Consider the following 14,890-nt stretch of genomic DNA (forward strand, 5'->3'; position numbering starts at 1 on the left):
ATAATGTTATCCACTTAATTGGGAGCCAGAACAGGTGATGCAATATCAAGAACTTTAAAGTCCACATAGTGTGCAAAACCAGATGCATATTTGTGTGTGTAATTATTTTGACTCAAATGTTGACTTATTTACCACTAACACCACTTCCCCACTCATTTAAACCCAAACCACAATCTTTTCCTAAACCCAAAACACTTTCACCCAGGAGACTACTATTCATGTCCCGTGTGAAACCAGAAGTCATGGTTGACTCATTGTTACGTGACTTTTGTATTTAAGTCATTCTGTAGTTATTTAAATACAAAACACAATCTTTTCCTGAACCCAAAACTCAGGACTTTCACCCAGCAGACTACTGTTCATGTCCCATGTGAAAACCAGAAGTCATGGTTGACTTACTTACTGTACTGTAAAGCGCTTTGAATAAAAGCTCTATATAAATGAGGACCATAGTGTTGTTGCTGAAACACTGAGGTTCTTCCAGAAGTGTTCCATAGTGTTGCTGAACATTTGTAGGAAATTGCATAGAAAATAACAAAGTCTTTCTTAAGTTATAATATGAACTGTATGATGACACATTGACCTGAAACATGATATCATCGAGTGAAAACCTTTTGAAAATCGGTATGCTAATTACCTTTGGGAACAGCAAATGATGAAGAAAGCATATATATATTCAACTGAAAGGGCAATCACTCCTGTGTATCGCTGTGTAAGCTGCTGACTCCAAGCAACAACTGCAGGAATCCACTCAGTCAATTTTGTGTGTGTTTTCCGATAACCCCTCAACTGCTGTGCATATGAGATGGGAGCATGACCCGATCAACCTCACCGCCATGTTATTGAACATGTAAGTGAAAAATGCTCCACAGCGATCAATGACCCGGACTGCACATAGCAACAGTGAGGCCTCAATAATTACATAACTGTAATGCCACAAGATTATGCAAGAAGCGTTGCAAAAATCCATCTGCAGGCTAATCCGTCAACACCACATCGGGCCCGCTGGGAGCTGACATTAAAGTGCATGAAGATTTTTGTCCACTGAGGAACTGTCTTTACGGCGGCGGATTGATTTGCGCTTTGTGTTTGTTGAAAAGGACAAGCGGCAGCACGTTCCCACCAGCACTGTGAGATTAGAGCGCTTAGAAGTTAAAATTAATGTTTAAACTTTTAGCAAAGGGGTGCCGCGTTTCAAACAGAGTTTTCAGCGTTGTCACGGCAGCAGAGGAGCATCCTATAGTAGAAGGCAGCGCGGGTTATAAATGTAGCATGGTGGTTGTGACAGCTTGGGGGTCACTCTTTGTTTGTCCAATCATTTGAACGCTGATAGGCGTTACATATTTCATCCATTCATATCTTTAATTGATGAAAATGTTGCTTTGTGATGAGTGTGAACACCATTAGACACCCGCATTGTCATTTTTATCAGGGACATCCTACATTACCCAGATGAAGATGTCGTCTCCAGTTTGAAAACATTGACTATCCTGTAGTTGCATTGCATTCTGGTCTATTTTCTGCTGGCGTCTGAATTTGTCTCCGTTTTTTGCTTTTTGCTGTACTATTGATGTAAAACAGTATTTTGGAGATGTTGTGCACCGACTGGAATTCTATATGTCCATGTTAGTGCAGTTAGCTGAACGGCGATGAACAGATACCTGAACGTCATTAATGAAGAATATCTTCTGCACCTCAGCAGTAAACTCACCTATGGCGATGAAGTCCTCCTGCTCCCCGGAGTGGGCGGGGCCAAGCGGCCCGTTGTAGAGGAGCAGCCCATTCACCGACTCCGCCAGGAACTCCAGGGAGATGTGGCTCTGGAAGCAAGGCATGATGGGAGGGAACCAGGCGTAGCCGTGACCACCGAAGCTGTGTTTGGTCTGCTGGCACTCGGGCCCGTCGAACATGGGAGGACATTTACATCTGAGAGACAAGAAGAGTTTATTCTGTTATCAAAAGAGTTAATCTAATATGTTGAAATGATTAATAAATCATCTCAAATCTTGTAACCACGATTTAAAAAATATTGAGGTCATTCATGTATACCTTCCGTCAATGACAAAGAATGCTTTCTCCCCACTTTTCATTCACTGAATACATATAATACTGTCTATTATTCTATATCTCTGTGGCAGAAGTTTTTATCAGGCGTTCATTTAAAATTACCTGAGAGACGTACAGAAACCAAATCCAAACAACCTTGACAGAAACGCTGGTAATTGAAAGTAACTGTAGCGTATATTTGTCTGTGTTAATAGGATTTTTCAAGAGCGGAAGAAAGAGAAAAGAAAGCACAGGGAGGAGAAGCATCTGCCTGATTTAGCAGCTGAGGTGTTGCATTCAATATTTAAACCATTAAATGATGTGACAATTCAAAGTCAACCAACGGTACACGCAGCCGAAAATTAGGCTTTGGATGGTTAGAACTCCAGGAGATATTTCCCCTCTTTTCATAAATCTTCAAAATGTTTGACAGATTCACTAATCACTTCACTTATTTTGCCAGCTTCGTACAGGAACGCTAATGGTTGAGGACTTGAATCTGCTGCAGAAGACTAATGGGCTATGTAAAATTAGAGCTTTAACAGTGACAAATGTCAACTTTTTTACTTTTTGAAAATTGTATGTCACTCAAGCTGATCCCGACGATGGCGTATTAGGGCCACTGTAGGAGAAAAAAGAAAAAAAGAAAAAAAGAGTCGAGAGAGGTGGGCAATATTCAGAGAAAAAAAGCGACTTAAATTTTTTTTTAAAGATTATTTGTTTGGCTACAGCGCTGTTCAAGCCTTTTATTACCTTTTCAGACAGTGTGGAAATGGGGAGAGAGAGAGGGGGATGACATGCGGCTGCCCTAACCACTGCGCCACCGGCTGCACCAAATTTGCTACTTTAAAAGCAAATTTGCTAGTTTTAATGTCGCAAATTTACTACTTTATTACGATCACTTTATTACGCAAATATATGCTAAAAGGAAACGGAGAATAACGAATAAATGAATAATGTGACATTCATGGGAAGTGAGCTAGCATAAATGCTATTGTTAGCATCATAATAAAGTAGCAAACTTGCTAGTTTAAAACTAGCAAATTTGCTACTTTCTAAAATCACAAATTTGCTAGTTTTAAACTAGCAATTGTTTTTCTCTGAATATTGCCCACCTATTTCGGCTCCGTCCCCCCCCCTACAGTGGCCCTAATACCCCGTTGTAGATCCCATCTGCATTAGTGGAATATTAAAATAGACTAAGAGAGAACCTGCGAGAGAACGTTCCCGAGACCCCACCCTGCATCTACCTGTATCCCAAGGGCCCGTCCTGGCAGGTGCCCCCGTTGAGGCAGGGGTTGTTGGTGTGGGCGGAGCAGGGCAGGTGGACCGCCTCTCGGCCCCTGCAACCGCATCGCGCCGTTGAGGAGGCCGACACCGACACCAGGGAGGTGTTGCCGGTGCTGAGGGCCACTGGAGCCTGGCTGAATGAAACATCGCTGCTGCAGCCTCCGGACTGACTGCAGTCTGTGTGGGGACATTCGTCAACGCCCACCTGAGAGATGGACACGCCCAACATGGCCTCCAACTGCAAGGGGGTCAAATCAGACAGAAAAACAAGTGTAAAAAAAGATGAAAACGTTTTTACAACAATCTAGTAGGATACATAACTAACTCCAATAAATGTATCCTGAAACTAAAACTAACAATAATTAAAGTAGAAACTAAAGTATAGGAATAAACGAATAAACAGAGTCCTGAACTAAGAGTTCATTTAAAGTGGGATTACAATTAAAGGAAACAGAACACTAAAAACAGACAATAAGACAAGGATTGAACTAAAAGAAACAGTAACTGAAATAAAGTTAAAGTAACAGAGGCTAATTGAAACTTAAACCAGGTTTTAACTGAAAAAACCCCCCAAAAAACAGAGGCCTAAATTAAGAGTTCTAAATTAAAAGAAAGATTTGACGAGTAAAATTAAGCCTTAAAGTAAAAGAGACAGAAGCTAAGACTGGGATTAAACTAAAATGAGCAATAGAAACGAACTGAAATTAAAATTAGGATTACATTTAAAGAAACACACAAATTGAAATGACAATCAAGGTTAAACTAACCACCAAAAATAAGTAGCAACTCGAATAACACTTACATAAAACTGCATTAAAAACTTAATCTGGGATGAAAATAAGATATGAATAAATATAAATCTATGTGAAACTAACACAAATGCAAACTAACAAGTTGGCCTATTACTGACGTTGTGAGCTCTGTTTAAACATAATTGAGAATGACAGCAGCTCTCTTTGATCTGATGTCTACCTGCATTAATGCCATTTGAATTTCACTCTTTGCCTTTATGTTATTTATGCACTTTGGTGTTTCTGTCATTTCCCCCTCGTTAAAGTTTTGCTGTCATTTGTTCTCTGTTGCCAAATTCACCCGTTTCCCCGCTTGTCATTTTGATTCTTTTCTCTCGTTTTGTCTTTATGGGTGAGAGGTTTTCATCAGAGTCCCTCAGGGTTTCCTGTCTCTCCAACTGTGTGTATTTCTTTTTGTGGAGTTCAGTTATTCAGCTGACACTCTTATCTACAGTGACTTCCTCTCCCCAGGCAGGGCTTCAGCTTTTGGGCTCCTGAGCCACTTTCAGCTTATTCTGTATTTATCTGACATTCTTGTTCTAAATCAGCCGAGACGATTTTTTTCATTTGAACCTGTGATAATTAAACACACCTTTCTTGTTCGGGTTATTTTTAATCATACTGTCTGTGCTTCATATTGGTATTTTATTACTTTATAGTGTTCTGATTGTCTTTTTTATGCAATTTTTAAATAAGGTGCATCACAGAATGACGTGCTTTACTGATGTGACGGCTGCAGGAAGTGAACTTTGCATCGTTTTAATAATCACTTTATTTGGCAGATTTCAGTGTTTTAGCAAAGGACATATACTAAGGTAGATATTAAACATAATGGGTAGATAGATTTAAATTCATTGATGGCTTTGTCCGTAAAATGCAACCAGCAAACAATGTGAGCAAAACACAGATATTTAATTTAAAAAAAGCTGGAAACAACAACAATATTTAGCAATTTTGGCATGTTACATTTGTCTTTTATTACCTACCTTTACCAGTAAGACTGCCCATTAACCACACACCAGTTTAATTTTAGCCTTTTGGCAACAACTGGAAATGGATCCAAAATGGTGCCAGAACAAAACCTACTCAATAAAAAAAGCCCATCTGATGCAGAATTCTTCTATCTGATAGAAAATCCAATCATCAGTTAAACGACAATAAACAGTTAGTTTTCTCATCTGTGTGTCTTTATTCTTTAATTAGCTTAGTTTATTTTTATTTGTGCTTGACTGTTTCTTTCGTCTCTTCTCTTTCATGAATCCTTTGGCAATTTTCAGTTTTTATAGTCTCGTTAACAAACAATAATCAGCTGCGAGTTTAGATATTACTTGCATGTGTGTGCGTGTGTGTGTGTGTGTGTGTGTGTGTGTGTGTTGTGTGTTTACATGGTTGACTAACTGTCATCAGCTTCCTGCCTCTCACAGTTTGACCTCAGGTCAGCAGCTGCTCTCATGCTTTTAATAGATGTTAAATATTCATACACGTGTATACAGTGAGTGTATCATATGAGCGGCAGCCTACTGTATGTGACATGTCCTCATTTTAATGTTTAACCGTGGTATTTGACCTCGCGTCGCATGAGGCTTCACATGAGAGTGAAATGGAGCGTTGTATCTCTAAGTGCCGGCTGAAAGGCACGTACCAATGTGTGAATGTTATGTTTAATTAATGTGTAATTAATGTATTATTAAGAATCTCTGTGTGCAGTCAGTTCACCTACTGTCTGCTTTCATAATTCAATCAGCTGCTGAGTATTTAAAGAAAGCCTTTTATTGAGACGCATAACTATGTTGTGCCACTGTAGGAAGAGAGAGGTGGGCAATATTCAGGGAAAAAAAGTCATACATTTGCTACTTCATTACGATGCTAACAACCGGCATTTATGCTAGCTAACTTCCCATGAATGTCGCATTTATTTTTCTAATGAAAACATCACAATGTGTGACAATGCTTTGCCATAGGGTGATGGCTGTTGATGGTTATTGTTGTATAATTTCAAATGGCCCAAATTGTCATCTTAAAGGTGTTTATTGATCGGGCAGTTGGGGTAAATGCTAGCGGTAGCTTTCACTTGTTAACTAACCTAGCATGAACCTAGCATGTGGATAACCCAAACACAACCCTTTAAAATTAAACTAACTGAATGTATGAAACTGAACTAGCAGTTCTGGCTTTAAGTTATCTGATGTTTGGCATGTTGGGTTTTTCTATCATCTACTAGATAACTCTTATACATTATATCTTTGGACATATGCAAAAACAAAAAAAAATGAGTTCAAACAATGTTCTCATGCAAAATGTGTTGTGATTTAATTGCAGATGAGACGAGGTTAAGAGGTCAATACAATTGAATTAAGGCTGTTTTAAAAGTAAATAAATATAGAGCCGAACGTTGCCAAAGGCAGTTTTTGTCTGAACAGTGCTGACGTTCTGGTTTAAAATAAATAGCAGATTGCCCTCCAAACCATGAATGCATTAAAGAAAGCTCGCCATACAAGTTGAAAAGCCCTATTAACCGTAATCATACGATTTCCAGACCTTTTTCAGGTGAAAGCTCTCTCCTCACCTTGGCTTTGTTTGCTGCCACGTAGCCGTGCAGCTTCTCTGCTTTGTAGTACGGTGAGCCGTGAGCAGCGAACCATACGTTTAGCATCTTCTCTCCCCGCTGGCCGGCGTCGCCCACAGAGAAAATCTGAACGTTTGCCGGTAAAGTCTGCAGAAGTTCAGCCAACATTTGACCCAGACGGGAGAACCGACTCTCCTCACCTCGTCTACTGCTAAAGAACTCCTCCATCGTCAGGTCTGGAAGAAGAGAAGGAGGGTTCATTTTATAAACCTTCAGGAGAAATCATCAGCAGGACAAATAGAGACAGATATGCAGCATCGTGGCCCCATCAAAAAAACAGTTACCGTGCCAACCACTGGGGCGTGTAACTTTCAAAAGACTCACTGTTCAGGCGAAGGGAGGCAGCGTTTTTCAGGGCGTCCTGCTGCAGTTCCCTGACGTCCACCTGAGCCGTGGAGGTGACGTCGGGCCAGGTTTGGTCCGACACACGTACCTGCAGGCGGTACGAGCCCAGAGGGGCCCCCTCCCTGATACTGAGCTGACCTGAGCTCTGGTTCAGACTGAACAACCTGAGAGAGAGAGAGAGAGAGAGAGAGAGAGAGAGAGAGAGAGAGAGAGAGAGAAGCTTGTATCAGTTCACATTTCTAGACCTCCTATTTAGTGTATTTCTAACACTGAACTGACGCTGCACATAGATAACGTTGTAATGACTTGTAATTCCAAGGTGGAACCGTATGGTTACCATCTTACCTGGGTCCATTTTTAAACCTGCTGTAATTAGAAGCTATAGTAAAGAGGTTCATATATCATATTGTTTCAGCTAAGTGATTAAAGCTCGCTTTTTGTTTACTTTCACCTACCCTGTCTATAAAAACTATAAAAAAATTTGGAGAGAACAAATCTACAGATTGTATGTGGTTTGCCACACATCAAAATCTGATTTGAGAACATTGGGGAAAGCCAAATGAATTGGTGGAATGTAACTGATAGGCAGAAGTTCTTTCTGCTCAGTAAAAAAACGTATTCATCTGTTTTTCCATGCGATCATTAATTCTTTCCCAGATTGTATTCCTCCGATCTAACTCTGATCCAATTGAGGTCTGCGGTTCAACGTGGACTTTCTGCTCTGCGGCAGAGGGAGTGGATCCCAGGCGCCGTGGCTCGGGTCCAAACCTGGTCCTGAACGTGTAACTGTTCAAACTAAGCTCCGGGCCAGACGGACTAATTGACTGCGACTGATTCAATGCCGCTGCTGCTGCAGGCAAAGCCGTTACGTACCGTCTCCTGGATTTATGTCACACTTTAAAAGATTTCAAACCGTGCAGCACTTCACCCACAGGAAACAAAAGAGAAGGTTAGAATAAATCATTTCTCCTCCTATATGCAACATGTTGCTTTCCTGTGAGGTGACCTGGTGTTTCTGGCTTTACCTCACCTTCTTACTTTCTTACGTTTCTATCACTCCTACATGTAAATAAGTCACAACCTAACCCCCGATCCTGCACTGTGAACAAATTGCCATCTGGAGTGATGACGGTTCAGGATGGTAATTCTCTGGCGATCCCTTTGTTCTCTGCCCGTTTCTAGTCGTCTACTCTCGTCCCTCCTTAAAGGTTCCTCGTTAAAAGAGAAGGTGGCAGGGAGCGCAATCAGGCTCGCCTTTCAACGCGTCCGCATGAGGCCTCGCCTCATCAAACAAAACGAGCGTGCCCTCGCCGTGCTTCACTGGGAATTTTCAATACCGCTAGTTATGAAGTATTAATAGCACTGTTCCCTGACAAGTCAGATCCCCTTTTCTATCTCTGTCTCTCCTTCTGCCCTTTCATTCTCTTTCACTCTTTCTTTTCTTACTCCCTTCAAACTGCCTGTTTCTCTGTCCCAATTTTCCCTTTCTCCTCGTTGTCGCACCGCACCTTTGTACTGTCTCTTCCTCTCTACTTTAAATCTGTCAGCTCTTTTTATTCCCTCTCTTTGTCTCCGTGCGCGTCTTGCTGCGTGTCACATGAGAGGGGACACGTTGAGAGGGAAATCTTTTTTGCTTTAGCTCCGACGCGTCCTGTATCGTCTTCACATCTGCCATTCTCTGGATGCTTTAATCCAAAACTCCTCAGAGCATGAAGAGAACAGGAGAACGTACATTTAAAGTGAAGATGGTCAAGCGTCCTGTCTTGTCTCGCTGCCCTCAGTAAACTCCTAATACAGACTCAGTTTGTGAGATCGTCCAAAAATGTAATTCTAGTGATTCGTGTACGAATATTCCTTTTTGTAGTTTCCTTTAATGATAAGTATCGTTCGTGCCTGCGCCACATCTTTTTATTTTTTTACTGTCAGTCAGGACGACACTTGTTTAGTTTCAGACATTAGATTAGGTTTAGGCATTAAAAGAATTAAGAATTAAGAGAATTAAGTCCAGGCAACAAGACAAACCTGTTTCAGCAACAAACCACTTACTACACAAACGTGTCACTTAACAAGAACTACCAAAAAGAAGTATTTTTCAATATTTAATACTACGTCACTAGCTCTGACTGTTACATAGTCACGTGGATGCTTTGAATTTGTGTCCACCACAGAAAAGGACCCTAGATAACTTTCCATAGTGAAACTGTGTTGACAGTTTCTCAAACAAAGCAGCAGTCAAGTTTTCTATTTGACAAAATAAAGTATGTGTACTGAGAATCTTCTTGCTCTTTGTCTCCAGCATCTAGTCCTCATTACCTCTGTGACTCTCTGTGGAATGTCATCTCTTGACATATCTCTACTTCTATACCCCCCCTTTCTCCTTCTTGTTGTCTTTGCATTGTTGCGTCTCTACCGTATCACCTTGTGGCCTTGCTCTCCTTCAAAGCCTCCCTTTCCCTCAACACCTACATGCCTGACTACTCCCACGTTCATTCTCTTTTTGCATGTCACCTCAGAGTTTTAACTACATGAGATCAAAGTACCTGGATGGTTTGCCTTCGAACCGGTACACCTTCTCGCTCCAGTCATCAAGGTCGGGGGATTGAACTCGTCCGAGCGCCGTCGTCGGGAGAATACCTGTCAGAAGGCAGGAAGAGAAAAGACACGGGGAAAAAAAGTTAAAAAAAAACGTGTCGGCTCTGAAAGGAATTAGTTTTGAGTGCAGGGGATCCCTGCGGTAGAAGCCAAATATTAAGAGTGAAGTGGAGATAAGGTGGCGGTCATGGTTTGACAGCACAGCAGGAAGATGTGCACGTATTAGAATTGCTCGCACAGTGTTTTCCAAAAAAAGCCGAACACGGCGCTGTAATCTCTTTAGCTGTGAAATCAGCCTTCCTTTTTAAAAACGGCTCCTGTTTATGTGCTCGTCAAACCTGGGACTTGAGCTGGAGTTAATTGTTTGCTTCATGGCATGTTGTTGAGCTACGTGATGGATTCGTATTAGCTGGTTAATGTACTTTCATGTGGAAAAGGCCCCGGAGAGGGAATGCACTAAAAATACATTATGGAAAACCTTAGTTTTGCCAGCAAATTACAGGAGGCTGACAGATGGTATGAAACGCTAAATAAGTGATGTGGGCTGGAGCGGGAGGCTGCGAGCAGTCGACTGTGACAAGTAGAGTCTTAACAAACTCGAGCATGGAGCACTTGGGAGGTGGTGGGAGGGAGAACCAGGAGACCTGAAGGTTGGAGGAGTCAGTGTGCAACCAGATACACACACGGTTGAATCCGTCAGACCAGCTGCCGGGACAGCGGATCGTCATCTACAACTTCCACAATGGAGTAGAACGTAGTAGGTTGTACCTTGAGGCTCTCAGGTGTGACATGAAAAGCAGCAAGTGCACTCAGCAAGACCTGGATTCATGAAGGTTTAAAAGTAACCAGAAGCCATGTGCGCATGCAAATGAAAACACAAAATTCTACACTGGGGCCGCTAAATGTTTAATATGAAGGTAACAAAAACCAGAAAAACATACCCTCGTAACTGTAGACGATGAAGTTGGTATGACCTGGTGAGTGAGGATGGTCATTCCTGTCACCGATGACGACCGTCAGTGTGCTGGTGGAGCTCATTGGAGGGGAGCCACTGTCAATCATGAGAATCGGGAGTCGGTACTCCTTCTGCCGCTCACGGTCGAAGGTCCTGAGGGCGGTGATGGCCGCACTGCCGTTGCGAAAGTCCGTCAAATTAAAGTTGGTGACATCTGAGGTGAGCATGAGGAGACGTATGGAGAACGGCCCCCCGTTGGTGGAGGTGTCCCGGTCGGTGGCGTGGAGGAGGAGGGAGGTCTCGTTCATTCGAACTGCCTGGGGCGCCACCATGTTCTCCCAAACAACAGGCTTATAGGAGACCTCGAACTCCGGCCCGTTGTCATTAATGTCAAGTACGGTTACCATGACAATGGCAGTGCCCGTCATTGGTGGACTCCCAGCATCTGTGGCGAGGACCATGATCCTGTGCTGAGAGATTTTCTCCCTGTCGAGAGAATCGGCCACTACGACCCAACCGGACTGGTCCACCAGAAACTGACTGTAGGGGTCCGACTCTTTTGAAATACTGTAAGAAAAGCGTCCGTTTTGGCCAGAGTCCAGATCCGAAGCTGTAACCTGAGCAACAATTGTCCCCACGGGAACGTCTTCAGACATAGCTGGTGACTCGTAGAATTGGGGGAAAAACACGGGGGCATGGTCATTGGAGTCTTCCACCTGAACCAGACAGTAGGCCAGGCTGAAGAAATCAGCATCTTCAGCTTTCAGCGTCAGATTGAAAGTCCTCTCACGGGGCTTCTCGAAGTCTACCTTCTTTTTAAGTTTTACCACGCCACGCCGGTTCACTTTGTCTGTTTCCACGAAGAACTTCCTGTCCTCGTCACCTCCAACGATGCTGAAGGTAACCACGGCGTTCTCACCCTTGTCTCCGTCTGTGGCGGAAACTACGAGAACCTCGCTGTTCACCTCCAGGTCCTCCGTCACCTGATTGCAAAAGAGGTACATCATGTATCGTTGCCTTATTGTTACAAGGTAGCCTACTGTAAAAAATAACCTGGTCTCACCATTGTAGACTCACCTGAGTGGTATAGATCCTCTGGGTGAAGACGGGTGGGTGATCGTTGACGTCTGAAATCATGATGGTGGCTGTCCCTGTTCCCACCAGACCCCCTCCATCCCTGGCCTCCACCACAACCAGATAGCGCTCCTCCACCTCCCGGTCCAGGGAACGTAGAACCGTGTATATGGTACCCGTGCTGGCGTTGATGGAGAACAGGTTGAGGTTAATCTCGTTGCGGACGTTCTTAACGATGCTGTAAGTCAGCACAGCGTTCTTGCCCTCGTTGGGGTCGTCCAGGTCCATGGCACGCATCTCCATGACGGAGGTGTCGGCAGGTGAATTTTCAGGCACCTGGCCAACAAAACATCCGTCTACTTCCAGTGCCGGACACGGGAAGAAGGGCGGATTGTCATTGACGTCTCTGACCTCTAAAAGCACATCGGCAAATCCTGTGAGTCCCGCACCTCCCTCATCTGTGGCAAGGACAAGGAATCTCCAGGCTGGGCGCTCTTCGCGGTCCAGGCGCCGTTGGGCGTAGATTTTTCCAGTTCGCTCATCAATGGTGAACTCTCCACCAGCGCCCTGGCCATGGAGGGAGTAGCGAAGAGCGGTCTGGTCAGCCTCCTGGTCTGGATCTGTGGCCGACACCTGCACATGATGGGCAAGGAAAACGTAAGCCACCAATTTTGGTACTTTTTCTGGATCCAGGAGGTCTACCATCAGGAGTTTGCCTTTAAAACCAGATTTAAAACACATATGCTTTCCATTGATTTTTGCCAAAATTTTAAGTTCTGGTTTTAGGCTAATTTGGGCAACTCCTTTCCATGGTTACAGAAAGTAAGATTTAAGGTTTAAGTACTCATCAAAATGTATTTCTTTTTGGTGTGATGTATTTATAACTTAATGTCCAAAGTCAATTGCTTTTGTGAAATGGTTCCTGATTGTTCTCCACTAAAAACAGTAAATCCCACCTTTACAATGTTTATAGGACTGACGTGTACGAAATGATGTGTAACCTGTGTTTGGTTTTATTTGTATGTGCTTGTGTTAAGTGTTGCTCATCATTTCATTTTGTTTCAATTTATTTTTATAGATACTTTCATGCTGCATTGATTGAATTTAATTGCAAGGGAAAACTCTCAGTCAAGGTCGAAATACCTTTGGTTGTAAATATGTGTTAAGAGAAAACAAAATAATGCATGAGGTAAACAAAAAAAAAAAACACCACCTTCTCTTGGTAATGAAAACACGGTCGCGGACTGTCACATTTTAGCGAACCGGTCAAAGCAGCAACATTGACTTTTAACTTCAATTAAATAACATTCTTCCTCTTTAAAGGAACTATTGCTTTTTGTTCTTTATTTGTTTTTCTTATAAAAAAAATAGTTGAATTGCTTTTTTCCATTATGTACAAATGTCAATGTCAAGCCCAGCGAATGGGACACGAGGCAGGGAGCTGATTGCACACAGGAATAAACATTTCTCTGTTGCTTTGTCCTGTTTGCTTAATTAACCTTCCTGCTATCTCTCTCTGACGCCGGCTCTCAAGTCTGTCGCCCCGACACACAATGCAATTAAAAGTTAATAGACGGCAACAAAAGCAAGAAAAAGAAGTACACTTCTACCCTTTCTTCTGCTCTTTTCTCACCGGAGGGTTTGTTTACAGAAGCCTTTGAAGATTGCCCCCCCCCCCACCACCACCATCCCTCCCCCGTCCTCCCGGCGCTGCCACCTCCCCTCCCTGTTGCATTCCCTGACAACGTGACGCAGGTAGACAATATTGAAGATGAGCAGTCGCGGTGCCACAGAGGAGAGCTGCCGCGCAGGTGAAGTCAAAAAATATTCATTTCAAATTGGATTTTCCCCTCCGTTCGCTATCTGCTGAATTGTATTAACACGCGGGGCTCAAAGCGTTCAGGGAGGAACCATTGAGAGGAACCGAGCGCACATCAAATCAATTCCAGCAGGCGAGGGGGAAGCAGGACTCGGTGACACGCGAGGATTACTCCCCCTGCCCTCTCCGACGCACTTCCACCTTTCTGATCTGATTTAGCTCGGCGGCACATGCACATTACTGTGAATTACCAGCGATGGGTGTGACGAAAAGGCGCATGAAAGCCACAGCAGAAGAAGAAGGGGCGACTAACTTTCTGAGGCCAACTTTTCACTTCCTGGTTCCTCGCTGTCAGGAGGTTGAATTTGATATTGTGTTTAAACAGTGTCACACACATGTGATGTGTTAGTTATGTGGACACTGGATCTGTGCTGAGGTGTCGCTCCGGGCTGATTCACCTCCACGTTGGAAGCGTGACCAATACTGTTAGATGTGTCTGTATTAAACCTGATACTTTTTCCACTTCTACTTCACGTAAACTGACATTTTCAGAGAGGTGCTACTTTCTCGTGTTTACATTTTTTAACAGTTTCATCTGCTTTCATTTAAGCCGAACAGATATAATAGCCATTGACAGGATGACTGACTGACCTCCAGCATGACGACGGGCAGCTGGGTGAGCTCCTCGGTCACGACGGCGTGGTACTCCGTCTGGCTGAAGACGGGCGCCTCGTCGTTGCGGTTGACCACCTGAACCACCACCAGCGTCTCGTTTTCCCACTTCCCGTCGGAGGCGACCAGCCGGAGCTCGAACCGCTGTTCCATCTCGTAGTCCAGCGGCTGAGCCACGAAGATGGTGCCCACCTCGGGCTCCACGTCGAAGGTGCCCATGGTGTTGCCCGAGGTGATCTGATAGCGGAGCTTGGCATTGGCACCTGGAGGAGGAAGTGGAGATCAGTTTACTATATCCTACAGTGTTGGATTAAAGCCACGAGGAGCAACAATCATTTTGTGTAGATTTGGGCGGCCCCTGTGGACAAAAGCGGTAGTGTATTTCCAAGCACCAGTTCCCTTCATCTCTCATTTTAGGTTATGGTTCTCCGTGACTCCCTTTACTCCAGAGGGCCTGGCGAGCATTAAGAAGATATTATATATATATACGAAATAGCCAGCCTTCTCTCTGATGGTCTGGTTATGTAGGTCATATACTGTAGAGGCATCAGTATTAAACTGAGACTGTTTAATAAAAGTCATTTTAAATTATCCATTGGTGTTGAATATCTGGAGGTGAAGGCAGGAGAGTGAAATTTTCTCATTTCAGCATTTAAATCAATCACCTGAAGAGTTGATTA

The 14,890-nt window shown here is 43.5% G+C and overlaps 1 protein-coding gene across 1 annotated transcript in view; it reads right to left on the minus strand.

Annotated features, from left to right (window-relative positions):
* Positions 1 to 14,890, minus strand: part of LOC311025148 (neural-cadherin) — a gene marked incomplete at its 5' end in the record, with an annotated part of 97,224 nt that overhangs the window by 8,161 nt on the left and 74,173 nt on the right. Inside the window, 8 exons of the mRNA XM_084027896.1 lie at positions 1,712 to 1,926; positions 3,297 to 3,574; positions 6,694 to 6,929; positions 7,078 to 7,262; positions 9,639 to 9,732; positions 10,632 to 11,628; positions 11,723 to 12,352; positions 14,190 to 14,473. Of these exons, the coding sequence (XP_083884022.1) occupies positions 1,712 to 1,926; positions 3,297 to 3,574; positions 6,694 to 6,929; positions 7,078 to 7,262; positions 9,639 to 9,732; positions 10,632 to 11,628; positions 11,723 to 12,352; positions 14,190 to 14,473 (2,919 nt within the window). The remainder of the gene's footprint in view (positions 1 to 1,711; positions 1,927 to 3,296; positions 3,575 to 6,693; positions 6,930 to 7,077; positions 7,263 to 9,638; positions 9,733 to 10,631; positions 11,629 to 11,722; positions 12,353 to 14,189; positions 14,474 to 14,890) is intronic.

The sequence above is a fragment of the Eutrigla gurnardus genome (assembly GCF_963514095.1).
Source record: "Eutrigla gurnardus genome assembly, chromosome: 14".
Taxonomy (NCBI): Eukaryota; Metazoa; Chordata; class Actinopteri; order Perciformes; family Triglidae; genus Eutrigla; species Eutrigla gurnardus.